Here is a 24,646-nt window from a genome sequence, read left to right as displayed (position 1 = left end):
TCGTTGGCGGGTGGAAGCGGGTCACTGCGACAGTAACGACGATGAATAGGTGGCAAGCAGATTGCGGTAGTAACAGTCAATCGCGTATTGTATGGAGGGGTAACCATTTTCCGATGAAGGGCCTCGCGTGGAAAGCGTTCCCACAGAATGGCGATAAGCTGGTCAAACAAAATAGTTTCCGGCACCCGGCGTCCCTCGACGAGCCGTTGGTTAGGGGTTAACGTCGTTAGGCTTAAGTACGTTAGGCATAATGGAGTTAGGCATAATGGACGTTTGGCATAATTTTGCCTTCTTCATTGGCTGTTATTTGGGTCATTTTATGCCTAACGTCCGTTATACCTAACGTTCTTCATGCCTAACGTACTTATGCCGAACGTCTTTATGCCCAACATACTTATGCCTAACTGGGTATACCCGTTGGTTAGGGCTTACTATCGCCGCTTAAAAAAGGGAAATTAGAGCTGGGAAACGAGGTTCGTTGGCAGGTTACTGAAGGGCGTTCCTCAACCAGCCCTGCCGTCCTATTTAGCCACGCTTAGTCGACAACTAAGAAGCTTTTTCCCAAAGCAAAAATTTGTTTTGATTTATTTTAGCTAATTCAAACTCAAATTCGCCTATATGGGTCTCAGTATGCCAGTTACTATCAACTGGGAAAACAAAAAATAATGAACCAATCGGTACTGCCAGCGCCCACATGAGTCGCAGTTGAGCGCTGGTGGTTACTATCAACTCCCCTAGAGCCAACATGTTGAGCATCCGCGAGTACAATTTTGCACTGCCTTATTTCATATGGGTCTTGATTTTACATTGAAAGTATCTTAGGGGTGATTCAAATATGACGTCCACTACTTTTTGGGATTTCTAGACTCCCCTCCCCCTCTGTCACGCATTTTTGTATACCTAGTACATGTACTGTCACAAAATCTTAGACCCCTCCCCCTAAAACCTGTGACATCATTTTTGAACGACCCCTTATTGCTGCCCTAAAATCGCATTTATACATCACCTGAAAATATATTTTATTTTAGGATACTTGGGTCATTCTCAACGAGTAGCTTGTTCGGGCTGACAATGGCCGCTCGAGAGTGGAGGACTATGTAGGCTGCAAGGCTATGACTGAACGGGTACAAACGTTATGTCGGCGACGACGACCGGACTTGATCCGCATACTTTGGCCGAGCCTTCCGCATACAAAAACAGTTGCACTATCTCGGCACTACAACGGGTTCGGTCCTGTATCGTATGGCTGTTAGCTTATTCGCATGACTCAATCACTCGATTTTGCAGGAACAATTTTTACGATTCGCTCATCAGTCAAGACCTAGTATAAGATCAAGATCGAAGACTTATTTTCCGTCGTTTTGCGCGCGAACCGTCCAGATTGATCCGTTTTCCTCCACGTTCCTTCCGCCACTCATCATACCCGTGATTTGTCATCCCGTCGGCTACCAACGTCCATCCCCCCGAGGATTTATTTTACTACCCAACCACACGCGAAAAGGGTTCTAAAACCTAGCCTTCCTTCCGAATGCACTATGGGGCGGCTCCATACAAGTAGGTGGCCGAAAATATTTTCATTTCATTTCTGCAATATTTCACACTTACGTAGATTATTGTCTGAAAGATGTGAAACACTTGTTTTGCAGGTCGTTATTACTTCTAAGGTCTCCAAACTCCCTGGAATACAGACCTTTGATCTCTATGGAATATATCCCTTTTATCTACGAATGTCTCATGTACACAGCAGTCTATAGATGTGTATTTTATTGCAGCGCAGACCTGTAGAGTTCAAACTAGAAAATTATATACTAAACCGTCTAAGACGAATTAAGTACTGTCCATTTAATTCCACCAATTAATTTTCGTTATCTTTGCAGATACGTATTTCGACCACAACTGTGTGGTCGTCTTCAGTGTCTTGTACTTGACTGTACTTGTCCAAGTCGAGTCAAGTACAAGACACTGAAGACGACCACACAGTTGTGGTCGAAATACGTATCTGCAAAGATAACGAAAATTAATTGGTGGAATTAAATGGACAGTACTTAATTCGTCTTAGACGGTTTAATACATTCCACTAAACGAGCTTAATATATTTTTCTGAAATTGTATACTGTTTTTATGTGAATTGAGTTTTAAGTTGCACAAGGACTCCGTCAAATACAGGCCATTGCATCTACATACGTAACAGGTTGTCTTTGTAGGATTTTTCAGATTGGTTCAGGCTCTTAACCCGTAAAACAAGTAAAGGGAATACAATATAAAGCTCGATTAAAGCTAAACGAACTCCATGCAATAAAAGCTTCAAGATATATAAGTATACTGCAACAACATTTATTTATTCATTATGTACATGAACATCCTCAACAAAATCATCATTTATTTCTTCAAGATCGATTAAAATATCTGCTATGGTATATTTTTCTGTACTCGAATCTGTTGTATTGCAAGAAGTTTCAGTCACTAAAATAAATTGACCATCTTCTAAATATTCCAAATTAGATTTATTTTGAAATCGCTTACCTAAGTTGAGGGAGCTTATCAAAGGATCCGACGAGTTCATAGCACGAATGAAAACGTCATGTAAATTTTCTTCTCTTGAGGCTTTCCTGGCATGATGAGTCCGACTTTTTTTTAAGTGCTTGTGTTGACACTCAGCTGCTTCTTCAGCCAACATTCCAAGTGGTGCTGGTGAATGAATAATTATATCCCCAGCATGGGCAAGGACTTTATGCACCGTAGCAGGAATTTTATACCAATCATACAGCTGCAAATATAACCGGTAGGTTGCTTTACAATAACTGTCTAGCTTTTCAGGATTGATTGGCTCTTGGCAGTTTATCGCCAGAATCCAGAATGAATCAGAATGAATGTTCCAGAACCGGTGAATTAGCTCTTCGTTGACATTTAATGCTTCACTTAACAGATTTGGATTCGAAAACGCTCGTCGACAAATGTTTCCAGTACTTGATCCTGCTCCACCTTCCCTTGCTGGTCGACTCTCACACCAAAGCTATCATAAAGCCTTTTCTGTATAAGTTGTTTTCTCTTCAAGTACGCTTCCTTTAATATCTTTGATACCTGCCACTTTTAAAATCCATTCGGTAAGATATGTGAAGAAGGCACTGAAAAATCGCATCCATGCATGTAATGGAGCTATTCCATAAATAAGTGTCCCTATCTCTGGTGTATATCCTTTTCAAACTCCTAGAATATTTGAAAACAAAACAGTTTTTAAAATGTACAAGTATTTCTTTAAAAAATAATACCTCTAGGCTTGTCATTACATTTGGAGTGGCTTTACAAATTGGGCAATTTTGCCTAGATGTCGTACCAGTTATGTAATTTAGAACTTTACCATCCACCATGCTCATGACAAAATCGAAGTAAACCAAAACATATTTCTCCTGCTCCAAATCGATCTTAACTGTAACTAATTCACTTAGTTCTCTCTATGGTGTTTTGCAATCGTCATACGCATGGGATTTGTATCCAGCCCATCACAGTCTGCCGTGTATTATGAGAATAATTACATTTAATGTTTCAAAATTAATGACTTTTTTCGAAAAAGTGATCGGAATCGCAGATTTGCAGCCATAAGCAGCTGGAATTTGTTTTAATGCCTTCTGGGAGGTCCAAAGAAAGTCGTAGTGGTAGTCGCTAAGCGAAACTTTGAGAAACTTTTTTTGTATGGAACTTTTTGCATGAAAAAAAAAATTCTTCGGGTCATTTTCGGATGTTTCACTACCTATTTTCCCATAACTAACCCGTTCTTCGCAAGTCCATGAAACAAGCTTTCAGAAACTTTTCAAAGAGTTGGAAAAGAGCTACTGTAGCCGAAGATATTGACAGCCGAATAATGCATTGATTTTTCAAGAACTAAAAAGTGTCTGGCTCTAATGCCTATATCTTGATAACCATATGGCTTAGAGTGCTGATATGCTGGGGTTTAATGCTCCAAAGCATTAGCATTTAGTAGGTCAACTTGAATTACGAATCAGAGAAAGTCGATTTTTTTATTTTCGGCCACCTGATTCCCCATAGTGGAATGTAACCAAGCAGTGAAAATCGCAAGTAAAATGTTTTCCCTTTTACAATAAATAACTTGTAACTTTTATTGTTACAACCGTTGCAATAATATGATATTTTATGGATAATCTTCGAAAATGAACTTTTGCAGGTAAAATATATTAAAGGGAGGCAAATGATACTTTGCCCTCTTAGATAATTATTGTGAGGGCAAAAAGTGCCTTGCCTCCTTGCTAGTATAAGCTTAATGGCTCTGTTAGGTATCAAATTCATTGCGGATCACTCTTTCCGCAAAACGTACTCGAGATACTCTTTCGGTTAACGCACTCTCCCAGTAAGTAAAAAAAGGATCGCTTACCATTGCCTGCCGTATATATAACTTTCTCAACTACCGATGTGACACCTTGCTCCACACTCACACAGCTATTTACAGCCGTTTGTCGACGGTAGTACCCACCTACGATACGACTACCAGCGGTTAAGATGCCAACAGCCCGTGTCCACCACTGACACAGCTACCAGCGCACACGAAAACTGCAGAGGGAATGCTTGTCCAGTCGACCACGACGACACTGTGGAGTTCTAACATGAAGCTTAGGAAAAAGGGGACCACCGCGCAAAGACGTCTTACCTGTCCGATTGGCTTTAACTGAAAGAGGACGAGGTATCCTGGGTTGCTGCGATGAGCTTGAGAACATTGACAAGCTAAGGTTGATGGGAATGTGATAGAGATTTTGCTATTAGTGTTTGTTCATCATAGTTCTAGTTGTTTTTTTATTATTTTATTCTCTACAGTAATTTAAGTTCAAAATTATTTGTTTAAGGATGGCAGTTAATTGTTCAATACCAGATTGTGATCTTGCACATCATCGTCTGGAGCTTCGAGTCGATCCACACATCTGCCGAGGTGTTGTGTAGTTTGCATGACGTTGATCTGTTTCTGGCGACAGGCCGCTACGAAATGACCACGTTGGCCGCATTCATTTGCAGTTGCGGTTTGTCGCTGGGCATTGTCCAATTCGGTGGTTGAAGAGGAAGCATCTAGTGCAGCGCATGCGACGTGCTTGTGTACGTCGGTTGATTTCGGCATTTGGCTTGTGGTCCGCCCGCTCTTTTTTCCTGTACCTGGGCGTTTACGATTCCATCCACGATCAGATTCTCTATTACGATCGTTTCTTATTTGTAATATGCTACATTCATCCAGATGTCCCTTCTTAGACTCGAATGCTTCATCTCGTGTCGCCGACTGGACGATGAAGTTTGTATCGTAGCCATATGTCCTTGACTGTTTCACTAGCTCACGATTCCTGAGACCTGACAGCAGTTGAGCTCGTACAAATCGATCCTCATCATTTGCGCTGTAATTGGATGCTCTTACTTTACCCATAAGTCGTGCATGGAAGGCAACTGATGATTCGCCCTTCTCCTGCTTTATTCTTGAGAACGCTTCATTCTCGGCTGCAGTGTCCGTCATCGATCGGAGATAGTTTTGGATGTTCGTTACAAAAGTCCTGTAGCAGTTTGTGTTCTGTTTCGTTACTTCAGCCGGCGGTGATTTCGGTGGGGTGCTTGACAAACGTGGGTCTGGTATGTCGCCGTCAGAATTGGGCTCGCTTTCCTGGCTTCGGTTGTCAACTTCGTCACTGGTCGAAATTTCGGCTTCGCTGTTTGATTCTTGAAGCTTCTCTACGGTGTCTACAGCATCAGCCTGATTCTTGCTTACATCACCGCATGCTTCATCATCGCTTCAATCGGAATCTTCGATTCGACGAGTGGATTTCCCTTTAAACATCTTGGTTTATTTTGCGAATGGTTTTTATTCTAGAATAGTAAAATGAAACGAAAATTTTATACAACACCATTTGTTCTAATCGTTGATCTAATTCCTTTCTTTTTGCCTTTCTCGTACACTAAGTGTACGTAAAGGCTATAATACTGCTTCAAAAACAAAATTTTGATAGGAGGCCCGGAGGGCCGATTTTTATATACCGATCGACTCAGCTCGACGAATTGAGGTGATGTCTGTATGTGTGGATGTATGTGTGTGTGTGTGTGTATGTGTGTATGTGTGTATGTGTACAAATTTTGTAGACACACTTTTTTGAACTTCCCATTGTCCGATTTGCTCGCAACAAGTTGCAGTCGACGCGGAATTCAGTCCCATTGTTTGCTATTGAAAATTAGATCAATAGCTCATCGCAATCTGGAGTTATGGCCAAAAAACTGTTTTTGCGTATAAAAAAACAGCAAAATGTTCTACACTGAATTTTCCTAGATTCGAACTGCTGACCTTTGGGGTGGAAAGCGCTTACTATACCACTAAACCATCGGGACACACATGGTATGAGTAAATATAAGTTGTACAGTATTCATCAAATTTGTATACGTTCATTTCTTTTCAAAGCCACAGAGTTCACTCTGCTAGGGTAACGGTACCAATATTGGAAATATTAATGAATCAATGAAAGAAAATATATTTGATAAAATCAAAAGTGGTTCTAAATTGATAGTTTGAATGCATTAACTGATAGACAAACTTTGAATTTGCTAGACATGAAATTGGATTCATTTCGCCTTGATAATTAATCTAAATTTCTTGGAGGTAGAATGAGCTCCATTATACTGCCGTCGCAAGCATAATCGTCCAATATAGATTTTGCATGGAAGAAAATATGGAACAGTTACGCTTGCGGCGGCAGTATATAGGTAGGAAAGCCAATTTGTTGGGGAAATTATTGTTTTCAGTTAGTATTCATAATGGCATAATTACAACGTGGCGCTTCAAGTAAAGCAAACGTTAAGAAATGCAATGATGAAAAATATTATTAAGAACCCATTGTCTTCACTGAAGGCATGATCGCCCTATAAGTGTTTATTTGGGTTACCTCTAACGAAGAGAAAACTGTTCAATAATTAATAACGTTTCTCTTTACTAAACGTAATCAGGCCCATTTTTTCTATTATTTTGCTATCATGCGCTCGCATACCCTATATACGAGTGAACTTCTCACGTGGCAGCTATTTTTGTAGCGTTCAATCAGCGTATGGGAGCGCAGCTGGTGTACGTGAGGACGCTATGCAAGCACATTTCGGCTGGAGCGAACGGCACTGCATTCGCTTCAGTCGCTTGCCGTCGGATGAATATCGCAGAAGGAAGCATCACCAACACACCGCTTTGGCCCTGACGGAAGCGAGTAAACAAAATGGGGGCCGGGTGATGCTTTTTTATTTCACCCGGTAAGGGATATAAGGCGACAATTTTAAAATAATTGTTGAAACGTTAAAACACATTTTAGACAAAAATAGTTAGATTTTTCGGGTTCGAAATTTAATTTACTTTTAGATTGGCAACATGAAAGTCTAATTATTTCGATTAAAAACATGTGTAAATATGTAGCCTAACATATGTTATATATAGGTGAAGATTTCGGCTAACTGTTGCTGGTGTTGGATTGCGTGGGAGTGCTCTCGGCTCTCAAATTTGACAAATCGACGATTTAATCTTTAACGCAGAGAAGTCGTTTTAAAAATTTGCTATTGAGTTATAGAAAAGAAAAATTGTTTATAAATATGTTTTCGAAAAAAAAGAGAACTGAACGAGCGTCGAACATAGACTCTCTGAGTGAGAGGCTAGAACGTTACCCCTCAGCTATCCTTACTTCTTGGATAAGTGGTGATCGAAGTATAACAGGTTATACGCAATTTGCACTTATCATCGGCTGCTTGTGCATTCGTGCGGTAACGCACCGGATGCTGTGTTTAGGTTCCGTGGCATATTTAAATCATCTGACGTTGAAAAACATATACGATTGAGTCTACGTCATGTGCTTTTGTGTCAATTCATTCAGATATGTCACCTAATATTCATAGTGTTTTGATGTGCAGGGAAGCAACATCAATTTCAACGTTTAATTTGAATCCTCTGTAATGCATTCTTCCTGGCACAGTATATGTAAAACATGACTTTTCTAACAATTAGTTTGAAAATAAAACAATTTATTTTAGTAAATGGTTTTGATTTTCTACAAATATTAACTTACTATATTCCTACCTTTTCGCTTGCATATCTTCTGTGTGGTTTTGATAGTTAAATAATTCATGCTATACATAAGTCCTAAATCTTGGACTTCGCTAGACCAATCAATTGGAACCCCATTCATAGTGATAACATATATGTTTTAAGTTTTCAAATATCACTCGGATTATGTGGGAGAAGCTGAGTTTCGGAAGGATTCGGAGAAAATGTTCCATTCTTGCAAGTCAACGGAAAATGTATCCAAACTTTTCTACAATCCAAGCATGTTTTCGATCATGTAGTAATCTTAGTTCGATCATTTAGTTTGTCGATGACTCATCCCGGAGGTTAAATTTCAAAACGTGTTTTATGGTGGACTTCTGGTGCGAAAATTTTTCGACAGCTCTGCCCTACAGTTTGTTGTTTTAATTTAACTAATAATCGATTTAAAGCACTAGTTTGTAATAACTTATACTGAATGATAACAATTTTTTTTTTATTAGTTATTATTAGTCAGTATAAGTTACTGCAACTAGCGCTATCATTTTGTTATTAGTGCAAAAGAAACACAATAAGGCAGAGTTGTATGAACCTTCGCACTAGAAATGGTGGACATCACGTTTGAAATTCAACCTTTGGAATGAGTTATTGACAAACTACTAAATGTATAGGTTTGATAATTATTAAATTAATTAAGTATAATATTAGGTATGCAATCAGTATGATATAAAGTATTACACATTATTGGCGCAAGTATGCTGATTTAGGTAACACCAGCTCTGTCACGAGTAATCTATCAGATTGTGTACATGGATAGTTTACCTGTATGGAGTGAACTGATAAATAATTTTGGATCTCTTGGATTTTGCATACAAAAGCAAATTAAAATTAATTAGTTCTAATTCAACCTTCGTACCATCACTGTGAAATGCTCTCCATATGAAAAAAAAGCAACCATAGTAGAATTATCTTCAGATTTTATAAGGTCGGATCTAATTCGTTAATTTTAGTTGAAAAGTGGTTGAATGTCAATGACAAAAACGAAGCTGCTATCAGCAAAAAATGAATTCTTACCAATATGAAGAATCATACTATTCAAAACAATAATTTAAAAAAGGCTAGCTTATTGATTGGGTGACAGAAGCCTAAGCTGGATTCAACTGGGAAGCACTCGAATGTTTGCCAACTGGAAACATTTTTTGTTCTATATCCCGGGATTTTTTTGTAATCTATATAGGGGAAAATACCTATTCTTGGCAGTCTAAGACATTCTCCAAATTGAATGATAAAAATAATGAATAATTACACTAAAACACAGGTCCAGTTTAACTGGTATACATTTGTATGCTCTTTCTTTGATGGTTGGTGTTCACTAAATATAACAGCTTTTTCCACAAACTCAGTAAATTTAATATAAAGTAACAAGTTAACGTTTCTTCTGTTGGCATAGCAATTTCTATTATCAGCAATGAATTTGCTTTCTTTAGCAACTAGACATGGAAGTAGAAAACTGGTAATGTATTGGTGCCAAATGCTGGTTGTTTATATTCTCCAGTAGTAAAATTCATTCATATTAATCGGCCGCACGCTCATCTCGCTTCACTCAATTTTGGAACAAACTTTATTGTTTATCAAAACTGGTTTAAAGCAAAACATGAATTTTTAGCCTTGGCATCAATTTTATGTCATGTAGACAGATAGGCAAAAGCATTTAAACACATTGTAAAACAAATTTAACCCTTATGCGGCCAACAAAAAACAGACGTGAATGGCAGATAGGGCACCCGTGTACCCAGATATTGACCGTTTCATAACTTTTACCATTTTCAACCTATTTGAATAATGTTGGCCATTTTAGAGAAGGGAACTTATATGCTTTTTGTTCGCTGCCAAGATTTACATTTTTTGTCTTTTGTAATGCCTTAGAGTCTTAGAGTCTTAGAGTTTTGTAATGCCAAAAGTCTATCAACCAGTTTCAAATAAACAACTTGCTCTTTGCGGTCCTTACATGATATGTTTGTTTCATAAAAAAAAATCATGGTGGTTGTGTACAAGACACGACCGCTCGACATAACTACATAAAACCAAATCTAAACACATAAGAATGATTTTTTGAATGTCTGACCTTATAGACTAGGAAACGGCATGAACATTTGTATGTAAAGGTTTTTGGAAACGATGAAGATTCTTATGATGGTATTAGACCCCTACTCTTCTGGAAGGGGGACTCCCATACAAATGAAGTACAAATTTCGAAAATTAATCTAAAAAATGGAATCCAAATTTGCGAATTTAGAATACTTAACCTTCTTTTAAATAATGTAACAAATATATAATTAATCAGTTTTAGGTGAAACGAAGCTCGTCGGTTCTAATAGTATAGTATATTTACAATATATTCTACCTCGTGAGTCTTCATATGTTGAATAATGGGCAGCACTGTCCTATCCAGCCGCTGGAGCCACTCTATTTTTACACTACGTTTCACAGTTGAATAATAGATAATACCCTAAAAGTAGGCAGGTGGTTGAAATGCGCTATGTAGGAACGGGGATGGTTATGATTTTTTTGATGAGCTTGGAAAGTATTGAAGTTGCAAAAGGAACACGGTTCTGTCAGCCACATAAGGGTAAAAATACTACGGTGTTGCTATCACTTTTGATATAATTCATGGTCTGCGTAAAAATCTGAATAGAAGCATTTGTATGTTAACACTTTTTAACACTGTTTTAACACTGTTAACACTGTTTTAAATAAATGCCATTGCCGGATTTTTTGTTCGTATTTTTCCTAAAATCAAATCACAAAGAATCGTGGGTGGTATCTTTTCAGCGTGTGTTTGATATGCTCACAAACACATTCTCCCGCTCTATTCCGAAGTGTGCTGCTGCCAAAGAAAACGAACAGTCTCGATTTTATTTAGTGAAACATAGAGCAAATATTGCATAAATTTGCTTTTTGTGGTGATAATCAAGTGGTGATAAAGTGTAAAAAGTAGTTTACGTACCTAATTTGTCGTGTCATACGCAATAAAGAGGAGAAACAGGCGATCCAAAAAAGTAAGTAACAGTTTGCTTTTCATGCGCTGCTTTCTTTGGCAATGCAATAATGGCAAGGATTTCGTAGGTGCAAATTTGTTTCGGTGATTAACACATCAAATCTTGTTACTTCTACACAAACATTTTATTTAAATGAAAGCTTAGACTTGAAATTGTGTGATTGAATCAAAATTATGTTCATAAATAGTGTATGTTTGCTGGCAAACGCAAATATTGTTGAGGGTGCCAACAACTGTCGCACCCTGCCAAAGCCGTATTCTACCCTACATAAAAATAAATTTCTGTCTATCTGAACCTTATAGACTCGAAAACTAATGAACCGATCAGCGTCAAAATTTGTAAGCAGAGGTTCTTAAGATAATTTGAGACCCCTCCCTTGGAAAGGGGGGATCCCATACAAATGAAACCAATTTTAGACGAATGAAATTCGTCAGGTCTGCTAGTACTAAAATAAATGCTAATACTAAAATAAAACGTCACTGCATTCGCTTCAGTCGCTTGCCGTTGGGTGAATATTGCAGAAGGAAGCATCACCAACACGCCCCATTGGCCCATCACCCCGGCAAGGGTGAAGGGCGTCAATTTTAAAATGATTGTTAAAATGTAAAAACACATTTTAGCCGAAAATAGTTAGATTTTTCGGGTTTGAAATTTAATTTTCTTTTAGATTGGCAACATGAAAGTCTAATTATTTCGATTAAAAGACATGTGTAGATATGTAGTCTAACATATATATGTTATACTTCGGCTACCTGTTGGTGGTGTTGGATTGCGTGGGAGTGCTCTCGCCTCTCAGATTTGACGAATCGATGTTTTAATGTTAACGATGTTAAAAATGTGGTATTGAGTTATAGAAAATAATAATTGTTTATAGGGTAGAATACGGCATTGGCAGGGTGCGACAGTTGTTGGCAACCTCAACAATATTTGCGTTTTCCAGCAAACATACACTATTTATGAACATAATTTTGATTCAATCACACAATTTCAAGTCTAAGCTTTCATTTGAATAAGTTGTTTGTGTAAAAGTAGCAAGATTTGATGTGTTAATCACCGAAACAAATTTGCACCTACGAAATCCTTGCCATTATTGCATTGCCAAAGAAAGCAGCGCACGAAAAGCAAACTGTTACTTACTTTTTTGGATCGCCTGTTTCTCCTCTTAATTGCGTATGACACGACAAATTAAGTACGTAAACTACTTTTTACACTTTATCACTACTTGATTATCACCACAAAGAGCAAATTTAAGCAATATTTGCTCTATGTTTCACTAAATAAAATCGGGACTGTTCGTTTTCTTTGACAGCAGCACACTTCGGAATAGAGCGAGAGAATGTGTTTGTGAGCATATCAAACACACGCTAAGGAGATACCACGCACAATTCTATGTGAGTTGATTTTAGCAAAAATACGAACAAAATATCCGGCGATGGCATTTATTTAAAAAAAAGTGTTAAAATACAAATGCTTCATATTTTTACGCAGACCATGCATTATATCAAAAGTGATAGTAACACCGTAGTATTTTAACCCTTATGTGGCTGACAGGACCGTTTTCCTTTTGCAACTTCAATACTTTCCAAGCTCAACAAAAAAATCATAACCATTCCCGTTCCTACATAGCGCATTTCAACCATAAATAATTGCCTACTTTTAGGGAATTATCTATTATTCAACTGTGGAACGTAGTGTAAGAATGGGTTGGCTCCAGCGGCTGGATAGGACAGTGCTGCCCATTATTCAACATATGAAGACTTACGAGGTGGAATATATTGTTAATATAATATACTACCAGAACCGACGAGCTTCGTTTCACCTAAAATTGATTAATTATGTATTTTTTACATTATTTAAAAGAATTATTCGAAATTTGCAAATTTAGATTCCATTTTTAAAATTCATTTTCGATTAAAGCAGAAATTTGTACTTTATTTGTATAGAAGCCTACCCTCCAGAAGAGAAGGGGTCTAATACCATCATAAGAATCTTTATCGTCCCCAAAAATCTCTACATACAAATGTTCATGCCGTTTCCTAATCTATAAGGGCAGACAGACAAAAATTAATTCTAATGTGTATAGATTTGGTTTTACGTAGTTTACGTGGAGCGGTCGTGTCTTGTACACAACAACCATGTTTTTTTTTTTTTTTTGATTGAACAAACATATCACGTAAGGACCGCAAAGAGCAAGTTGTATATTTGAAACTGGTTGATAGACTTTTGCTTACGACTCTAGGCCATTACAAAAGATAAAAAAAGTAAATCTTGGCAGCGGACAAAAAGCGTATAAGTTCCCTTCTCCAAAATGGCCAACATTATTCAAATAGGTTGAAAATGGTAAAAGTTATGAAAATGTCAATATCTGAATACACTAGTACCCTATCTGCCATTCACGTCTGTTTTCTGTTGGCCGCATAAGGGTTAAATTTGTTTTACAATGTGTTTAAATGCTTTTGCCTATCTGTCTACATGACATAAAATTGATGCCAAGGCTAAAAATGCATGTTTTGTTTTAAGCCAGTTTTAATAAATAATAAAGTTTGTTCCAAAATTGAGTGAAGCGAGATGAGCGTGCGGCCGATTAATATGAATGTATTTTACTACTGGAGGATATAAACAACCAGCATTTAGCACCAATACATTACCAGTTTTCTACTTCCATGTCTTGTTGCTAAAGGGAGCAAACTCATTGCTGATAATAGAAATTGCTATGCCAATAAAAGAAACGTTGACCTGTTACTTTATATTAAATTTACTGAGTTTGTGGTAAACGCTGTTTTATTTAGTGAACACCAACCATCAAAGAAAGAGCATACAAATGTATACCAGTTAAACTGTACCTGTGTTTCAGTGTAATTATTCATTATTTTTATCATTCAATTTGGCGAATGTCTTAGACTGCCAAGAATAGGTATTTTCCCCTAAATATGTTTTTGAAAAAAAAATGAGAACCGAACGAGGGTCGAACACAGATTCTCAGAGTGAGAGGCCAGAACGTTACCCTTCAGCTATCTTTACTTCTTGGATGAGTGGTGATCGAAGTATAACAGGTTATATGCAATTTGCACTTATCATCGGCTGCTTGTGCATTCGTGCGGCAACGCACCTTGTGCTATGTTTTTAGGTTCCGTGGCATATTTAAATCATCTGACGTTGAAAAACATATACGATTGAGTTTACGTCATGTGCTTTTGTGTCAATTCATTCAAATATGTCACCTAATATTCATAATGTTTTGGTGTGCAGGAAGCAACTTCAGAATCAATTTCAACATTTATTTTGAATCCACTATAATGCATTTTTCCTGGCGTTGCAGCAAATAATTCATATTGGCACAGTATATGTAAAACATGGCTGGTCTAACAATTAGTTTGTAAATAAAACAATTTATTTTAGTAAATGGTTTTGATTTTCTATAAATACTTACTATAGTCGTACTTTTTCGCTTGCATACCTTCGATGTGGTTTTTGATAGTTAATTAATTCATGCTATACATAAGTCTTAAATCTTGGACTTCGCTAGACCAATTGGAACCCCATTCATAGTGACAACACATCTGTTTGAAGATTTCAAATAGCACTCGGATTAAGTGGGAGAAGCTGAGATTCGGTAGGATTTGAAGAAAAATTTTCTTTTTGGCAAGTCAATGGAAAATGTATCCAAACTTTTCTACAATCCAAGCATGTTTTGGATCATGTAGTAATCTAAGTTCGATCATTTAGTTTGTCGATTACTCATACCAGAAGTTAAATTTTAAACGTGTTTTATGGTGGACTTCTGGTGCGAATATTTTTCGACATTTATCCTCTGGAATGAGTTATTGACAAACTACTAAATTATCGAACCTATATTACTAAATGATCGAAAACATCCTTGCTATAATCCATAACAAATTACTCTAAGGCAATCAACGATTTTTGATTTCCTGATAGAATAATATCAGGTATGCAATCAGTATGATATAAAGTATTAGACATTATTGGCCCAAGTATGCTGATTTCGGTAACACCAGCTCTGTCACGAGTAATCTATCAGATTTTGTACAGTGATAGTTTACCTGTACAGAGTGATCTGATAAATAATATATACAAAAACAAATTAATATGAATCAATTTGAAAAAAAAAATCCGTTAATCATTCCGAAATGCTCTCCATATGAAGAAAAGCAACCATAGTAGAATTCCCTTCAAATTTTATTAAGTCGGATCAAATTCGTAAATCTTAGTTAAAAGTGGTTGAATGTCAATGACAAAAACGGAACTGCTATCAGCAAAAAATGAATTCTTATCTATATGAAGAATCATACTATTCAAAACAATAATTTTAAAAAGGCTAACTTATTGATGGGTACCAGAAGCTTAAGAAGGATTCTGACTTCAAAGCAAGAAACACTCGAAAGTTTGTCAAATGACCAACATTATGGATCATATATCCAAAACTATGGATCATATTACCGAAGTTTTGGATCATAATCACGATAAAAATTGCGCAAAATTGTATTTTTATGGATCACAATGTAGTTTTCTATGGATCATTTTCCAAATGGATGATGGGAAAATAGCAGGAATGATATTGTTTTTCTTGATCATGTTTAAAGGTACATACTTATTTTCCAATTATTTGGTTTATTTTTTAGCTTAGTTATGCTTAGTTATGGATCTTAAAATTAATCTTTATGGATACGCCTGAGCTATTTTTTGGATTTAAGGTAGCGTTTTATGGAATATTCAGATGTTATTTATGGATCGTTTTTCATTTTTGTGGATCGTTTTTGTGCATTTAACGGTACAAAGTAAGGCTGCCATAAACAAATGTGAAAAATATGTTTGTCAACCCTTTTGAACGAGCGAGAAAGGCATCATCACCGCTAGGTGGATTAATCAGGGTTTTTTTTATTTGTCACCGTTTTTTCGTCAGTACAGTCCCTTTCGATTTTCTTATCGTGGTCTATTTGGCTATTTTAGCGCGATATCAATTATCCGCTTTATGTATTAGCCAGTGGTGGAAATACTCGCTTCACGAGTAAGAAAAGAGTGTAATTGGGCCTACCAAAAATGCCACACTCGCGCGAACCTACTGTCTGCATTTTTCTGGCGCTTGCTTTGTTCGCGAGTACGGGCAGAGCAAAAACAAAAAGCCGGACTGTATTTTGTTCGGGAGTAAAAACACGGTCGCGAGTTTTTGTGATTACTTCGAATACAATGGATAGATTTGACTTGTCATAAACACAATAACAATAAACAATTGTGTTCTTGCTCGAACATCAGTGAGAAATAAGTTCCTAGGTTGTATTATGACTTTGAGCAAATTATCCCGAATGACTCGCGAAGCTTCACGAACATTTTTCGGGGTTCGTTTTTTTATTTTCTCTGCGAGTAGTAGGTAGGCAAGAAAAAGGCAAAACAAATGTTCGCGAGTCTTTTGCATTGCCTACTTCTTGTTTTGTGAGTAAGGTTCGCAGATTTCCACCACTGGTATTAGCTTGGACACATTCAGCGCGGTCCATTTGACCCGCTCAGCGCGGTCCGTTTAACCCGCTCAGCGCGGTTCATTTGACTCTCGCGGCGCGGCAACATGACCCGCTTGGTACACTTCCACTGTTCCACCACCGTTTCATCTCGTTTTTAAAGTTTTTATTCTCACTAACCTCTTATTTTTTCAGTAGCAGTAATGTGTTACTTTTATTATATCGCGAAATTATAAACTTTTCTGAGTGATCCCTTTTCTAAAAAAATGCTTCTGTCGGTTCCTTAGGTTTCTTCGATTGAAAATTTTCACTCCTGGCAGGATCGCCATTGTGGAGTTCTAACATGAAGCTTGGAAAAAAGGGAACCACCGCGCAAAGACGTCCTACCTGTCCGATTGGATTTAACTGAAAGAGGACGAGGTATCCTGGGTTGCTGCGATGAGCTTAAGGCATGAATGCTTGCGATGAATGCATGTACATAATGCTGTCGTATAACGGCTACCGCGTAGCGGTGGCATGCATTCTTTAAGTTCATTATCCAGTACCACACAGACACTTCCATCGGATGAATGGTTGCGACCAGAATGCCGAACACAACTCACAGTAGAACTGAAGCAGGAGCTTGTTGTGCAATCTCGATGTAATGGACGGCAGTGAATGCTCCAGAGGTAAGGACGGAACTTGCCATTAACCCCTGAGCACTGCATTTGACATAGGCCCACGACGATGACACCAGCACAACTTGTTTGCACAGATGTGTGGGAACAAGTTCCGACACGCTTGCACCTCAGACAACTCGTTCACCGATCATATGCACGGGTCGCCTAGTTGACCAGATTGGCTTCCAATCCGCTTCCTATTGATGGAAGACGACCATCTCGAGTTTTAATGTTAATTTCACAACAAAATTCGATACAAAACTGATGAACAAAATGGAAATGCCATTTTCATATATGTATAAAAAATATATGACAACGGCTGCCAAACGTCGGTCTCCTAGGCCACGCCCCTATTACTTTTTTCATCAGGGCTGCATCGCCATTTCGATCGCGCTCGGTACGATTTTTAATGACTAATTGGCACATCCTATCCAGAGTGTATGTAATTAAGAGTGGCGACACTGTTGGAACAAAATTCATCTGTCATTCCCATATAAAATCGTATTCCAAACGAGCAGGAGAACTGTCAAATGCGGCTCATGTCGCCACTCTTAATTACATACACTCTGATCCTATCCTAGCGTTTGCGTACACAGACGAAGCCAGGCCCAGTCCACTTCTGTTGCTTGATGGCAGCACTGCCCATGATCGCATATTTGTAACACTCGCATTTTTGTTCATTTTGTAAAAAGCCTGTGAATCGTTCAGGAAGCTCAATTTACTGCTTCCAATCCCACAACAGTAAAATAGGCTTTACTATCATGCTTATCTGTGGTAAGCTGGAAATTATTGAGTTTGTGGAGAGGATTGACAAACGATTTATAAAATCAATCAAATGCTAATGTTACAAATATGCAATCATGGGCAGAGCAGTCGCTCGCTCTTCTGCGCTCATCGCGTATAGGCTCGCTCCACATTATGATTCACCACCTTTAAATAGATTAAATTTTCTTGACCCTTTCGACTTTCAAAACTTGTGCTCCACTCATTTGCCGGTTGGTTAAAAAACTCATGCCAAAACCAAGTATTCAAAGTTCAGTGTCAAACATAGATAGGTCAATGAGTTCCTCACTTATGTATAACAATTGATTTTCACACTTTTTCTGAGCAGGTGGTGGTGGTAACTCAAATTCTATAAAATTAATTAAAGTTTTAAATGATCGCGTAGAGCAGATAGGGCAAACGGTGCAAAAAACCTACTATAAATTATCCTTGGAAAGATATTTACATCTTCTGATCACACTAAGCGAGTTTTAAGCTCATGCATGAAAATAAAACGATTTACATAACCTGCTACTAAATACAACTGATTTTTGAAAGCAGCTACCTACTACATGTTTTTTCCTCATTTTGATTAATTTATTCTTACAAAAATCGTAATGGATGCTGATCACATCATGCCAGAATCATTATTAACAGAAAATGTTATGTATGATGACACTTCAGGGTCACTGAAAAGCATCAATAATGAGCAGCAATCGATACCTATGGCGCTTATACTAGAGCAGCGTACTCGATGATGTATGAAGAGTGACCTCTTCTCCTATTGGTTTAGGTCTTTGAGGGACCACTTAGCGTCCACCTACCGGTCTGAAAATTTAAGGGGTTTAATTTTCAATTAATTCGAACATTTTCCAGCAACGAAACCATAAAATTTTCACTTTTGCAAGATAAGGGACGGTCTACTATCCATCCATCCTTACCCTTCCTCAGCATTCGAAATGACGTACCCAGGACCGATCTCTATTGTTATACTCTATTCAAGTTCTAAGATGCAGCTTTATCACTCAACAAAAAGTATCTTGGTATCAATGTTCACTTATCTTATTTTCACTGACATGTAATGACCATGCTTTTCGTCATATACATTATTCCTGATTTCAGCTGTTTACGCATATATAAGTCAAGCGCATTGAAACCCATCCATCGACTTCGATTCATTATGTTAGCAAACAGCTACTCATTGAATTACGAAAAAAAAGTTCCCATGAATAATGCTTTGTTAAAATTATCAAATTTTTGATAATTATATCGTTAGTCCAGAAAACCATGGGCAAGGTTGATAGCCCGCATGGTAGGCCTACTTCACGGTGAATAATTTTTAGCGTCAACTTATCATCGAGGAAGCTTCTTTAACACAATATTAAATGGCTTGTAACTCCATCATCGTCGACGTTGTAAACAAATAAACAGTAGAGTTGTTGATGAAATTTGGGTTGGAAAAATAGGCTCGTTATAGATGAAACAATACAAACTGGATTTAATTTGGCTTGTTTTGTTCATAACGGAAAGTTAAATCAGAGAATCATTTTATTTGGGAACTGATTCGAAACGCCAGTGACGCTCATTTGCGCGGATATTCAAACTATTTTCTCGTAATTCATTCAGCATATTTGCGTCAGAATGTCTAATTTTGTTCAGTCAACTTCATTACGTTCCAACGGATTTTCAGATTCATGGTGATACAGGAATAAAAATATAATGAAACATTGAATTTGACGAGTGATAGTTGAAAAAGCAAACAAATTATTCTTTACATAGGGGAACTGTTCAGCACTTCGTCTCATAGCTCCCATGTTTATCCCATTAAAAATAGAGCAATCTAAGGGAATTTGATTTGTTTCTCATTTTTGTGATTTTTTTCAGCAGTAAGCACTCAATTTTAGCAAAAAGAAGCGAAGGGATTGATGCTCTACTTTTTTGGTTTGCGATGATATAATATATGTTCAGTGAGATGGAAAACGGAACAGTTCCCCTATATGTATTTATTCTAGGTGATGAATAGTTGTTAAGCCGACCACACTGTATAAATGTTAAACATTAAATTTCCTTTCAGATGACTAGTTTTGTTTCACGATCCACCTGAAAGGTCAACCGTCATTACCCACAATGTGTGCCAACGACATCACCGAAGTGGCCATCCCCTTGATGGATGTCTCCACCACCGTGCTGACCTTCGAAAACCTTAACTACTCGGTCCACCAGGGGTCCAAATGCATTCTTCAAGACGTGTCCGGTTCGTTCCGTTCCGGCCGACTGGCGGCCATCATCGGACCTTCGGGAGCCGGTAAATCATCGCTGATGAATGTTCTCAGCGGGTTCAAGTGAGTTGCGTTTAAAGTTCTTACATTCCCACAACGCGATTCGTAATCGCCCTGTCTGTTATCAATTACGTTTCAGGGTGAAAGGTTTAAAGGGTAGAATTCTGGTGAACAACGAGAGCGTTGATCGTCGACGTTACCGGCAAATGGTTGCCTATAATCCGCAGGACGTGATGCTGTTACCGACCATCACTGTTACGGAGACCTTGCTCTATGCAGCCGACTTACGAATGCCATCCAGTGTGTCGCGGTTTCAGAAAACCAAAATAGTCAACGACATCATTGCGTTGCTGGGTTTAGAAAAGTGTGCCAATAACCAGACTCGCGTTCTTTCCGGTGGAGAGAAAAAACGACTATCGATCGGACAGGAATTGGTGTCCAATCCAAGGATAATGTTCTTTGACGAGCCCACCAGTGGACTGGACAGTGAATCGTCATATCAAATAGTGTCATATTTGAAAGACATGGCACGGCAAGGTCGATGCGTTATCAGTGTGGTGCATCAGCCTAGTTCTGATCTGTTGGAATTGTTTGATGACGTTTATGTTGTTGCCGATGGGCAATGCATGTACAAAGGTCCGTTGGATGAGCTAACTCAAACTTTCGCTGATGTGGGTTTGATTTGTCCACAGTATTACAATAGAGCTGACTTCGGTAATATTTTTTATAAACTTAATTTATTAATATAAAAATGAATCGATGTTTCCTATTTTTCAGTCATCAAAATGGCATCAAAATCATACTCTGAACCTGACAAGATTCACATGTTGAAGCAACGAATGAAAACAGCAACTATTCAGAACGGTAAGCAAAAACGCAATCTCACTGCGACGTCACTCACGCGCGCACTGGGAACCACTTTATTTCCAGACTGATTATCATCTCTGTTTCACGCAGGTTACAACAACACCCAGCAGAACGGAAATCTTCAATCAAGGACTCTGGACGAGATTAATAACACCTCTCAGTATCCCATTTCCCAGTGGCGTCAGTTTGCGATCCTAACGCGAAGAACTTTTCTGGGAACCATACGCAATTTCACGCTGACGGTGCTTCGATTTCTTGGGCACGTTCTGTTCGGATTAATAGTCGGCACAGTATATTACAATATCGGAGATGACGGCGCTAAGGTGATTACAAACATTGCCTACATCATGCTGATTCTTCTGTTCACCGCATTTGCAAATTCGATGACTGTTGTTTTGACATGTAAGTATCGAACTTGATCACCCAACCCGATAGTTAACTTATCATATTCTATCGTTTCATAGTCCCATTGGAGATGGCTGTATTCATCCGAGAGTACAAGTCTAACTGCTACTCTATCGGAGCCTATTTCTTTTCGAAGATCGTTGCGGACTTCCCGCTGATGATCGGAGGTGTTACCTGCTTTCATCTCATATCGTATTACATGACCGGCCAAATAAACGAAAATGATCGGATGTTAATGTTCTGGGGCATGTGCGTGATGATGGGTTGGTACGCACAAATCTACGGAATGCTCGGTGGTAGTCTGTTTCCGATTGAGGTGAGCCCTTTTCTGGTACCAACCACGTTGATTCCGGCCGTCCTGTTCAGTGGGTTCTTCATCCGGTACGATGAGCTGTTCGGTGTGTTCAAACCGTTGACGTACATCTCGGCGTTCAGATTTGCATTCGAGGGAGTGTCGATGGCGGCCTATGGATTCGAAAGGGAAGATTTGAACTGCAGTGAGATGTTTTGCTACTATCGGAAAGCGAAGAAGGTTCTTGAGATGCTGGACATGGAGAACAGTTGTATTTGGGTGGATTTTGGGGGAATGGTGGTTATTATTCTAGCATTGCATATTTTACTGTATTTCAGCTTGCGCTACAAGGTACGATGAAGTGTTCTTCAAAAACATTATTCAGATTAGAAATAGGATAGTACTTATAACAGTTTTAAATGTGGTTACACATGTGTCATTCAACCGGTTAGACTGTTTCTCTCCTCCAAGATGCCTTTAAAAATTCTGTGATTATGTAATAGAACTAATGTCAGTGATTATATTGTGAAATAAACGAATAGCTATTCCAATAACCAGTTTCTTACCTTTCTGAAGGAATCATCACTGAAGATGTCTTCAATATCTTTGTTATTAACTTTATATTCTTCTAGTATAAAGCATTCTTATTTTTGATAAGAAAACACGTAGCATGATGCCAATAATTTTATATTTTGAATCAAATAAATTTTTTTGACGTGGGACTACGTCCGGAATTTCTATACAGTGTACAGTGCGATTACGACAATCGAAAAGTGTTAGGAAAATATGATAGATTTTTAGCATAGCAGTTACTGAATGGATTTTCAATTTTTCAATCATTCGATTAAGAAAGTGCCAACGCTTCCAATTTCAAAGTTATCTCATTGTTGGGCAACTATAATGATCTTAATCTGTACGCCTACGTTAATGACTCTCGATTTCTGTCACTTTTTCCCCATTTGTTGAAGCCATAGTTTTGTCGATGAAGTAGTTTCTATCGTCGTACGTGAAGAATTTATGCCTCTTCTCAGTTAAATACTACGGAAGACGTTTGCGAGCGTTACAGGATCACGGAAAAACGCTGCGGTCACCCTCTGTCAATCTGAAATTTATCCTTGATCCCCTGAATGTCACTCAAAATCTCATTCCTAAAGCCAGGAAACTCGACAACAGATACCACAATTGGCGGAATCCTTCGCTTCTTCGCATGAATCGAATCACCTGGGCTAAAGGTGGATTCGATTTGCTTAATTTCTTCATGAACAAATTCGAACTGATTGCTCAGTTCGATAGAAAAAGAAATATTTCCAATGTTAGAGTTAGAAGGAATATTTGAAGTCTCCACCTTCCTTCTATTTTTACCGCGCTTTGGCAGGATGGTCTTGAAACCTTTTTCTTAAAAGGAAGTGGAGAATTCAGAGTCTCCTCCTTCCTCTTGTTTACCTTTACCACAGATAACCTTTACCTTACGTTACCTTCTAAGAGGTTTTTTCCAGAACGGTGTCCTTGCAGGATTACCACTGCTAGTCGGAATTTTATTTCCGCAAACTGGTCCGTCGTAAAACGAAAGCACGGGTCCAAGCAAAGATCGTAATGAGATCAGTAGTACAAATGGCGCTGAGAAGCACTGTTCAACTTAAAATTGCTTCGGGAAATATAGAAAACTCCTTTCGGCAAAGAGAAAGTAGAACCGCACAGCACGTAAGCACAATGGGGTCTGACCTTGCGTCCGCGTTAGTTTAACGGTGTCCCTCCGAAGGGTGGCTGATAGATCATCGGCAACTTTGGCGGCCAATGGCCTCGATTACACTCAGCGGGGAGCGGCAGTTCATGTTGTAGTGAAGAGCGACGGTCGCACCACCTTTCCTGATCTGCAGGTTGAGTCGCACGATGCGAAAATCCGGGATATTGACGTTCACTTCCAGTTTTAGATGTATTTCGGTGATGAACGCTACGTCGATTTTCTAAAAAAAAATCGTTTGAGATCGGGTAGGTTCATCTAGGCATTAATACTTTCAAACTTAATTTTGAATCTTCTTCTTATTGGCATTACATCCCCACACTGGGACAGACCCGCCTCGCAGCTTAGTGTTCATTAAGCACTTCCACAGTTATTAACTGCGAGGTTTCTAAGCCAAGTTACCATTTTTGCGTCTTACCCCACGGCTAAGGAGCGCCCTTCTTTGAATACCTACCTATAAAAATAAGGTTTCACTAATGTGAAAAAAAAAAATTTATTTGCCAAAAAAAGCCAACTTTTCTAATGCATAAAAACTTGAAAACTTTTTCAAAATAAAAAAATACAGTTTAGTAAAAGTAATAAAACTGTTTATAATACTGGTTTCTTGTCGGTAACCAGGACAAACTTCCGCCCAAAAAGATATTGATTATCCACTTGACTGTACCTTTTCTGAGTAGTGTTGAGCGTCTGCGAAGCGTATTGGATCGGGCGCTCGTTGCCATCAGAATAAAGGTGACTCAACACTGCCCCGACTTCGTATGGCAAGGCATCTGTGGCTCATAACAACGGCAGGCTTACGTCGTAGTGTACAAGCAAACGATCCGACTGCATCTCTTATTCGTCACCCATAAGAAGGCTCCTGAGGCATTCCACGGGGGCATGTCAGTCGATCCTGAGCGACCATTTCGAAAATATTTGAAACTCTGCACAGTTTTTCAATTTCATCTAAATCGTCATTTTTCGATATCAAATGTTCATATTGAGTCACGACTAACTTTTCAAAAGGGTGTATGTGAAAATGGTTCAAAATATTTAAAAGCTGCACAGCAAAAACGGAATGTTCGATT

At 38.3% G+C, this 24,646-nt stretch overlaps 1 protein-coding gene across 2 annotated transcripts in view; it reads left to right on the top strand.

The window, feature by feature from the left end:
- The window catches only part of LOC134203942 (ATP-binding cassette sub-family G member 1-like), a 28,015-nt gene extending 5,631 nt beyond the window's left edge, over positions 1–22,384 (top strand). For both annotated transcript variants that reach the window (XM_062678777.1, XM_062678776.1), the window contains exons 2-6: positions 20,070–20,337; positions 20,414–20,988; positions 21,052–21,138; positions 21,232–21,543; positions 21,606–22,384. In XM_062678777.1, the coding sequence (XP_062534761.1) occupies positions 20,123–20,337; positions 20,414–20,988; positions 21,052–21,138; positions 21,232–21,543; positions 21,606–22,198 (1,782 nt within the window). In that variant the 5' untranslated portion in view covers positions 20,070–20,122 and the 3' untranslated portion in view covers positions 22,199–22,384. The remainder of the gene's footprint in view (positions 1–20,069; positions 20,338–20,413; positions 20,989–21,051; positions 21,139–21,231; positions 21,544–21,605) is intronic.
- The last annotated feature ends 2,262 nt before the right edge of the window (positions 22,385–24,646 follow it).

Source organism: Armigeres subalbatus, unplaced genomic scaffold (genome assembly GCF_024139115.2).
Source record: "Armigeres subalbatus isolate Guangzhou_Male unplaced genomic scaffold, GZ_Asu_2 Contig297, whole genome shotgun sequence".
NCBI lineage: Eukaryota > Metazoa > Arthropoda > Insecta > Diptera > Culicidae > Armigeres > Armigeres subalbatus.
This window is presented reverse-complemented; position numbering and strand designations above follow the sequence as displayed.